We start from the raw sequence: 10,133 nt of genomic DNA on the forward strand, positions 1-10,133 counted from the left end.
TGCGAACTTGTTGATTCGGGATATGAGGGGAAATAGTTGGACTTTTGAACGATGTGTGGCAAGTGATTCTTATTGCTGTGTGCGGTTGGACAGAGCCTGGAGGCGGCCCCTTGGTGTGATCGTTTTTCATTGCCTACCCTGCGGCATCTCACGGGCATGACATCTGATCATTGCCATATCTTTTTGCGGCGGCACCGAAAATGGTGATCGGCTCAAGGTCTAGAGGGGACAAATGAAGAGGTGAGCTGGTGACTGGCCCGAACCGTGTCAGAGCGGGGGTTAGGGCTCTAACCACGCCGTTAACTGTGTTTGTCCACAACCATCAACTGCTGCCAGGCCAGCCCGACGACGGGACCCACATGCCAGTTTCGTTAATAAACGAACCTCGGAGATGAATCAGTGTTTTTTTTGGTTACGTGTTCTCGTTGGATTGGTGGTTTTTTCAAGGAAAACCCTTCCGATCCGGCGACCGATCGCTCGCCAGCGATCGGTCGTCGTCCCTCGCTCCCGCGCGGCCCTATATGGGCCTGGTTTTTTTGGTCCAAACTGGAGTGTTGCTTTTTTTTATAAAATGTACAGTGTTGTTTCCACATTTGTAACAATTAGATAAAAAATTTGTTGTAAACTCACACGACATAATTTGTAAGATTTTTCTAAGTGATATGTTACGAAAATGTGTCTTTCTTGATACGTTGTAAACGGATGACTTTTTTGTTGTAATTATTTGTGATTTTTGGTGTAATGGTTTTAGTCATGGACACTTTTTTCGTAGAGATGTTGTATATGTTCGTTAGTTTTGTAACAAATGCGTATAAAAGTTATAGAGAAAGCATGTCAGAGATGTCGTAATGTTTACCTGGACGTTTGCTATAAATTATTTTGTTGTAATCGCTAATAATTTTTGGTAAAAATAGCTGGTGATTTTTATTGTAATTTGATATATATAAAATGTGTTATTTTCAATCAAATTTTCACAGCCACGAACACATGTTTTTTGTTGTTATAGCTTTTGATTTTTTATTGTAATTGTTGTCAATTTTTGTTGTAAACCAACCTATAGCAAAACAATTGTTGTTTAACCATTTTTTTATAATACTATTTTGTTTATATTTTTTGTAATTTTTTGTTGTAATAGTACATATTTTTTGTAAGCGAAGTGAGGGATTTTGTTGTAATACTTAGTATAACTTAGATCTGTCCCCGGGTGGCATTTGTGTTGTAAATATAGTGAAGGTCGGGTTCAAAGGGATATACCTTTCACTTTAACTGGGAGAAGAATAGGACCGCGGGTTAAGTTTCAGAAAAAAGGGGGCAAAATGCAAATCTCGCACCGCGGTAGATTTCGGACGTCGGATCATGATCGTACGGCGCGGAGAACAACCGATTTTTGGCCTTCCCATCCGCCGACCGACGCGTAGCGTCCGCCTTTTTTCAAACCCTAACATAAATTAATGGATTTTTTGTCATTGTGCACATCAGCATCTAGCTATAAATCTCTCACCTAGCTTTTCTACTAGGTTTTAACATATGATCTCAAGGCGACGAGCATCTCTAGCTCCGATCTAGCTGTGCTTTTCTTCCTCTTTGATCTTTTTCTACTCGGGCAGTCGAGGTTCTGCGCCATGTGTGATTTGTTTGGACACCGCGAGCTGGAGACAGTCGATGTTTGTGAACTTGTGAAAGATCGAGATGTCGCCTAGAGGGGGGGGGGGGTGAATAGGCAATTACAAACTCTTGCGGATTTGTCTTGTATGAATGCGGAATTAAACTATCGTTTAGTTTACAAGCACAAACCCTAAATATGCTAAGCTCAACTAAGTGTAACAATAGCAACTAGAGCTAAGCAAGATAGGCACAAGATATATGTAGCACAAGTGATAGCAAGGTATATGTACTTCAAGCACGATGGCTATCACACGGAAAGAGAGCTCGGGTATAGGAATAACCGAGGCACGCGGAGACGAGGATGTATTCCCGTGTTCCCTTGCTTTGCAACAAGGTACGTCACGTTTGGAGGAGTGGAGGTCCCACGAAGGATTCCCCGCGCCACGAAGGCTCACCCTATTCTCCGAACCACACCCACGAAGGATAATGGCCCTTTCCTTATGGTTAGCTTTTCCTCCGCTCCGGAGATGGCAAGCTCCACAACCACTTCACAAGCTCCACGAAGGAGAAGCCCGGGCCTCTTCACAATCTTCTTGAAGAGATCACCGGAGCACCAATCACCAAGCCAACTAGGAGGTCACCCTCCAAGAGTAACAAGCTCACGGTCTCTCACTCGAACAAATCGTGGTGGAGAGCTCAACACTATGCAATGATGCAAAGCAAGAACACCGGAGGTGTTCAAGTCCTTCACACTCAAATCCCACCAAAGCAACGAATGCTAGGATGAGATTGGAGAGGAAGAACAAGGGGGAAAGTCAACCAAAGACTCCAAGATCTAGATCCCAAGAGATTCCCTCACTTAGAGAAGAAACGGTTTGGTGGAAGTGTAGATCTAGATCCCCTCTCTCAAATCCTCAAATATGAGCAAGTATGGTTGGAGGATTCAAGGGGAAGAGCAAGTTCTTCAAATAGTAGCAATGGAGGAGAGAGAGTAGAGAAGAACTAATTGCTCAAGGTGGAAGAAGAGCTATTTATAGCATGGGAGCAAATAAAACTGTTGGGGGGAAAAAGACAAGAAAAACGGGCAAAAAAACAGCTCTAGAATCGGCCCAGCCGGTCACCAGGCCGGCCGACCGGCCTGGGCACTGAGGAGCCCGGTCGGTGGCCCGGTCGGTCCGGCCCAGTGACCGGGAGCGGCCGGAGGCGCTCACAGGCGGCAGATAGGCCGCGGCCGCGCGGGGCGAGCAGGTGGGCCGCGTGGGGCTTGAAGCCCAGCCGGCGGAGAGGCCGGTCCGGCCGGGGCCTCCACCGGGCGGCCCGGTTGGTAACCGGGTGCTGGGCCGGATGGGGTGGCCAAGCCCACTGGATGCCACCCGGAAGGCACCGGTCACCAGGCCGGTCGGTGACCGGGTGGGCCGGCGCGCGGCCCAGTTGACCGGGCGGTCGGCCGGCTGCCACGCCTCTGTTTTTCTTTTCTTTTCTTTTTATCCTTTTATCTTTTTCCCTTTTCTTTAATAACAAATGCTCCCGAACTCCGAATCGCATGAAACCAATTTTGTTTGGAAGATAACAACAAATGCTATCTTATGGAAAGTGAAAACCCAAGAATCTGTAGGAGGGGATTTTATCATGAATATAAAAGGTAGAACCTTATATCATGAATAACCTGTAAAATCACCCAACCTCGAAAACGCAATAGAAGATGCATGTGAACTCCGTTTTCGATGAACTTGGGCTTGTTGTAAAGCTAGCAACAAGCTCAAGAACCTCACACCGAGAAATACCAAGAAGCAATAAGAATATGCAACGCATGCAAGGATTGAGCTCCCTAAGACGATGTGATCAAGTTAACCAACCGAAAGCCCCTCTTGATAGTGCGGCTATCTATCCTATAATCCGGTCTCCCATCAACCACCTCGAGACCGGTAAAAGGAAAGCCTATCAAGGTCATACCTTTGCCTTGCGCATCCCATCACTTGATCATTGTCGCTTCGTGTATACTCACAAATGCTCCCCCATACACTATGATGGGAAAGCTTCATTGATGCACATCATCACATGTCCACTATCACCAAATGGACGGCAAGCTTCAAGCATGTGATCCACTCAAGATGCTCATCTTGAACTTGCCCAACTCAACCTTGTATCTTCTCATACTCACTTGAGATAGAGCATGGCTAATATTGAGTTCCACATAAGAACTCCATCTTCATTTCTTCTTCTTGATCATATCACATATATATCTTCATACCGATGATCTTGATGCCAATACACAAGGTATATCTTTATCTTCATGGCATCCATACTTGAATCCAACCCATGGAGAGCAAGTAGTACCTATGGAATATTCCTTCATATAAACTTAATGAAAACATTAGTCCATAGGGGTTGTCATTAATTACCGAAACCACACATAGGGGCAATGTACCCTTACAACTTGTTGATTGGGGATATGAGGGGAAATAGTTGGACTTTTGAACGATGTGTGGCAAGTGATTCTTATTGCTGTGTGCGGTTGGACAGAGCCCTGGAGGTGGCCCCTTGGTGTGATCGTTTTTCATTGCCTACCCTGCGGCATCTCACGGGCATGACATCTGATCATTGCCATATCTTCTTGCGGCGGCATTGAAAATGGTGACCGGCTCAAGGTCTAGAGGGGACAAATGAAGAGGTGAGCTGGCGACTGGCCCGAACTGTGTCGGAACGGGGGTTAGGGCTCTAACCACGCCGTTAACTGTGTTTGTCCACAACCATCAACTGCTGCCAGGCCAGCCCGACGACGGGACCCACATGCCAGTTTCGTTAATAAACGAACCTCGGAGATGAATCAGTGTTTTTTTGGTTACGTGTTCTCGTTGGATTGGTGGTTTTTTCAAACCCTAACATAAATTAATGGATTTTTTACCCCTCTAAATTATGGTGGTATTTTTTATTTATTTTATCGCCCACGCCGGACGGATGCCAAGTTATATTCAAGGCACGCATTTGACCTCCATCCAGCTAGTTTGAGTATGTCAATGCATGGACATACATACCAGTCAAGAATAGATTACACTAGTAGAATTATACTCTAACAATATTCAATGCCCATGCAGCAGTCTCAGGGTGTCAGTCGGGCTACCTGTTCAACGGCTCGTCATTGAGTATTAGAGTTGAGCTAGTATGCTGGTTGAATGATACACAGAGGAGCCAGCAAGGGGCGATATGGAACAAAATCATTTCCAAGACATCAGAGATGCAAGTTGTTAGCAGGGTCGACGACGGTTGGGCACCACTGTAACTCCGGCCGCCGACGCCGATGCCGACGCCGCGCCGTCCGTTTGATTACATTGCATTCAGCCATCACGTATACAGGCTGTTCAACGAGTGAGTAGCTAGCTAGTGGTTGCAACCAAGAGCTCAAATAACTACTGTATATTTTTTGAAAAGAAAAAACAGCTGTTGCTGTCCGTGTACGTATCTAATATCTGTACTTTCATTCAAGCTACGATTTGTGGAAAGTCTTGCCGTTGTTAAACCAGCGGCAAGATCGAGAATGAACGAGGCAAGACAAGTCAGACGATCGAGAAGGCGGGCAGCAGAATGATCAGCGCTCATCAGCTCCGACAATGTCAAACACACGCTACCTGGCCCCTACGTCCGTTTCATTTCATTTCATTTCATTTACCGCCGCCTCAACCACCTCTTAAAAAGGCCCAGCCCCACGTCCCGCCATTGCAGACTCGACTCACACTCGCAACACGATCGTACAGGAACGTACACTCGACGCTCAGCTCGGTGCCATGATCGCCGTGGGCGTCGTCCTCGCCTACGCCGCGCTCGCCGTCGCGGTGGTCCGGCTGGTACTCTCGTACCGGTCGGCGATCTACGCGCTGCGCCGGCTCTGGCGGTGGGGCGACGAGTGGGCGCAGGTGTACCAGTACCACGAGGTGCCGCGCCGCCTCACCGTCGACGGCGGCGCCGAGAGGGACAACCCGCTGTTCGCCAAGGCCGCGGCGTACGTCTCCTCGCTGCCGTCGCTCGAGGACGCCGACGCCGCCTCCGTGCTCTCCTCCTCCGCGTCGCCCAGCAAGAAGACCAACGGCGGCTTCTCGCTGCATCTCGGCCCTGGCCACACCGCGCGGGACGCCTTCCAGGGCGCGCGCCTCGCCTGGACCTACCGCCCTGCCCGCGACGAGCACGACGAAGCCCTCGTGCTGCGCCTGCGCCGGCACGACCGGACCCGCGTGCTGCGGCCGTACCTGCAGCACGTCGAGTCGGTGGCCGACGAGATGAAGCTGCGTCGGCGCGAGCTGCGGCTGTTCGCGAACGCCGGCGGCGTGGACGCGCGCACGGGCGCGCCGCGGTGGGCGTCGGCGCCGTTCACGCACCCGGCCACGCTCGACACGGTGGCCATGGACCCGGACCTCAAAGCCCGCGTCCGCGCCGACCTCGAGGCCTTCGCCAAGGGCCGCGCCTACTACCACCGCCTCGGCCGCGTCTGGCGCCGGAGCTACCTCCTCCACGGCCCGCCCGGCACCGGAAAGTCGACCTTCGCGGCGGCCATGGCGCGCTTCCTCGGCTACGACGTGTACGACGTCGACCTGTCCCGCGCGGGGGACCTCCGCGCGCTGCTCATGAGCACCACCCCGCGCTCGCTCATACTCGTCGAGGACCTCGACCGGCACCTGCTGCACAAGGGCGATGGCGACGCCGAGGCGAGGGTGCTGAGCTTCATGGACGGCGTCGCGTCCTGCTGCGGCGAGGAGCGCGTGATGGTGTTCACGATGCGCGGCGGGAAGGAGCACGAGGGCGTGCCCGCGGCGGTGCTGAGGCCGGGGAGGCTGGACGTACACATCCGCTTCACGCTCTGCGACTTCGACGCGTTCAAGGCGCTCGCCAGCAGCTACCTGGGCCTCAAGGACCACAAGCTTTACCCGCAGGTGGAGGAGGGCTTCCACGCCGCCGGCCACCGCCGCTTCAGCCCCGCCGAGCTGGGCGAGATCATGCTCGCCAACCGCGGCTCCCCGAGCCGCGCGCTCCGCACCGTCATCACCAAGCTCCAGCGCGCGTCCGTGTCTGACGCGCCGTCGCCGCTGCCGTCACGGCTGCCGCACAGGAGGATGACGAGCTGGTCCGGGGCCGCGCAGTTGGATGTTCCTGCCGGGACGGAGGCGGCGGCGGAGGAGACGGGCGGTGGGCTGTTCGGGAAGGACGTGCCGATGAGGGAGTTCAAGAAGCTGTACGGGCTGATCAAGGTCAAGAGCCGGAGGGAGGGCGCCGGCGTCGTGCCCTTGGAAGACGAGGCGCCAACGCCAACTGCGTTCAACGGGCGCGGCTCGGGCAGCAACCACGACAAGGAGCGCTGATTTTGGTTAGGCGGTTGTAGACTTGGTAATCCAGCAAAGAACACATTTTTGTCTCTCGTTTTTTCACACGACACGCCACTAGTACTGTAGTAGTGACACGTCTTCTTATTTGTTATTGATACACATACACTAGAGGCAAGTCATACCTCACCATACGTGTGGTTTGAATTCGCTTAGACAAATTTACAATGTGTGGAACAAAGATGAGCTCGTCACCAAAAAGAGCAATGTGACGGAAAAAAAACAGAGAGAAATCTTGAAATTAAGTTACTTGTGAGTTAGCCCATTTACCTCTAGTCAGACCCAATCGATCCCTTAAATTTAACTCCTCAAGCATTCCATATGAAAGTCTCTTCATCTTCTTCCTTCTCTTTTTTGCTTCTTCATCCTTCGGGCGCATGATGCCTTGCACTCCATAGGTGTCTTGTACCCACCCACTCCTTATGGGTCAATGATACCTGGGACCACCGCACCATGTCGAACATCTGCAGTGCGCCGCAGAGGTCGGTGGTCTCCACATATGCGCACGGCCCCAATGTAGTTTCGCCGGTGGTGCTGTTTATGAGACACTGGAACCGCAATGCAACTTCTCCGGGGATTCACAAGTCGTAGCTACCCCGAGATGGCTTGATAGTTGGGAGGTCCAGGTATACCTGGCCATTTCTGGGGCTGGACCAAACAAAGGTCCAAACAAAAAAAAATCTAGGCCTAGGCCCAGCCTAACCCGACTGTCAGGCCAAAAAATCCAGCCCTCGTACTGGCAGATAGAAAACCCATTGGCCATCGGGCCACGGGCATTAAGGCTCTTCACTAATTCGCAGAATACTTAGGCGAAGGCCCGGCCCGGCCCAACCGTCATGCCAAAAAGTCCATCCTAGGTCTGACCTAGAGTAGGGATGGCAACAGAGCCCGTTCCAAGCAAACCTACGAGGCATTCATCTATTATGGGACGGGTGTGGAGAATTTTGATCCCTGCTATCTAAAATGGGTTGGGATTAAAATGCCTCCCCATCTGCTAAGGCCCGTTATAGTTGTATATACATATCAATTGGTATATTTTTGTAGGAAATATGTTGTAATATTGTGTTGGTGTAGTGTCGTCATTTTACAACATATATATTACAAAGTTGCTTATATTTATGTCTAAAACATCTAAGATCATAAAATTATGAGAAGATCATTTAAATATTTTTTTTAATGGGGAACTTGATCCCCTCCCCAAACTTGATGGAGATGAGGATGGGGGGAATTCCCGATTATTAAAAAGGGATGGGGATGAGAGGCATAGTCTTTGCCCTGGATGTTTGGACCAAGCCGGGTTGCCAATGCAAAAACAGGAGAGGTAGTCGTAGTTGTTTAACTTTTTTTAACGGTGCTTCGCTTTATAGAGGAGTAAAATTTGCTCCTCTAAGGGCATGTACAATGAGATGACGTTAGCCTTCCTTACGCTTGCTATGTAGAATTTTTTGTTTAGTTGAAGGAGAGAAATGGAAGAAAGAGAAGGTTGTTTTCTCTTAGCTAAGGATAAAATAAGAGAGAAGACTATATTTTCCATTGTACGACTTGTCTTTCTTTAGCCACACAATTTTGGTACCAAAATTAATTAATTTTTATTTATTGTACGGGGTGACAATAAAAGGTAATGGATTGTATCTCTAAAATTTATGTCTTCTCTAGATGACGTGGAAAATATGGTCATCTCACAAACCGAAATATTCATGGATCGGCTAGGTGCCTTTGAATCCGCTATTGTCAGAGCTGCATGGTCCACCTGAACGGCCAACGCGCAACTCCCACGGGCGACACGGTCCCGTCTGGCCGTCTCCCAACACATACTCCTACGCGCAGAGGCAGAGCAACGCTCAATCAAAGCCAACACATCGCAGCTGCGTCCCGGGCGAGCAAATTATTGGCTCGTTGGAAACGGTCGCGCCACCCTCCAGTGAGCAGCCTCCAGCTCGCCCGTCGAACAGCGACGGTAACTCCTCCGCGTCCAGCGCGCCGCGCGCGGCGTGGCACATGCATCTCCAATCCGAACGTCGCCATTAAAACCCTATGCCGGCTGGCGCTGGTCCATCGCCCGCCTCGGCACGCCGGCCGGCCGCCTCCCGCCCGGCAGCGCCGTGAATTCCGCCCTGAATGCGCCACCCGGATCTCTGCCCCGGCGCCCGCGGCCATGAATTCGGTCGGACGTACATTTCTTTGTCCTGTTGGCGTGTTGAACCCACAGCACAGCTCCGGTGACCGGTACGTGGTGCCAGTGTACATAGCATCAGCATACCTGGCACGGACGACGGCGGTCTGGTGGTGCCGGTGCCGGTAAGCGTCAACTGCAACCGCAACCGCAACCGCAGCGCAACTTGGTCCCCTGACCGATTTGGTTATTTTGATGCTCGTGTATTTTTTTTGTTATGTTTTTTTTTCGAATAGGACACTAGCTTTAAAAGGAACATCGAACAGTACAAAACAGTCTAAGAAAAACAAAAATTACAATGAGAAACCCTTCGTCTTCAACCTCTAGACCGTGTCACCGGCGTGCCGCAGCTGCCGCTCCTCCCTGAGTCGGCCTAACGTTGTTGGTTGCGGACGGGAAGTTGCCGAACAGATCGAAAAGACCACATCCGACCCAGAAACGAAGAAGCAGGATGAACTGCCGATGAAGCTCCTTGATGATCCGAAGATCCCCACAGCAAGACGAAATCCTCAAAGAGCACACCACACGCACAAGCTTCTCGACGGCGCCGTCAAGATGGGGTTGAAGCCGGCGAAACATTATTGCACAAGACGCCGCCACCACCACCTGAGTGCCGCCCCTACAGGAACCCTAAAGACGAAGAACGAATCCCCCAAAACTGAAAAACGTAGCCCTCCTGCCGATGACAGCCACAATCTACCGCACCTCCATGGCCCGAAAGCCACAGAGGCGGCCAGATCGAAGGCGGCCGCCCGATGGGAGGCAGAGGAACCATAATCTTCTTTGGAGCTAAGGGGTATGGACTTTTTTTTGGTTATTTTGATGCTCGTGTATTCAGGCATGCAGTACTGCTTCCTCTTTTTTCTTCTTTTTACGGGGTAAAAGGTTTGCTCCAATCCATTAACTAAGTATAGTGTAGAAATTTTCCAAACATGAAAGATAGTTATTGCTGCATGTGATTACTTTTCCATGTATTTCACCCAAAT

General features: G+C 50.8%; 1 protein-coding gene across 1 annotated transcript; it reads left to right on the forward strand.

The window, feature by feature from the left end:
• The first annotated feature begins 5,213 nt into the window (after positions 1–5,213).
• LOC127297516 (AAA-ATPase At2g46620) lies at positions 5,214–7,243 on the forward strand. Its single transcript, XM_051327841.2, has one exon. The coding sequence runs from the start codon at positions 5,388–5,390 to the stop codon at positions 6,951–6,953; it is 1,566 nt and encodes a 521-aa protein (XP_051183801.1). The 5' UTR covers positions 5,214–5,387; the 3' UTR covers positions 6,954–7,243.
• The last annotated feature ends 2,890 nt before the right edge of the window (positions 7,244–10,133 follow it).

Source organism: Lolium perenne, chromosome 4 (genome assembly GCF_019359855.2).
Source record: "Lolium perenne isolate Kyuss_39 chromosome 4, Kyuss_2.0, whole genome shotgun sequence".
Taxonomy (NCBI): Eukaryota; Viridiplantae; Streptophyta; class Magnoliopsida; order Poales; family Poaceae; genus Lolium; species Lolium perenne.

Excerpts from the sequence above, each read along its gene's own strand:
- LOC127297516 (XM_051327841.2), top strand. The coding sequence starts at position 5,388 with ATGATCGCCGTGGGCGTCGTCCTCGCCTACGCCGCGCTCGCCGTCGCG.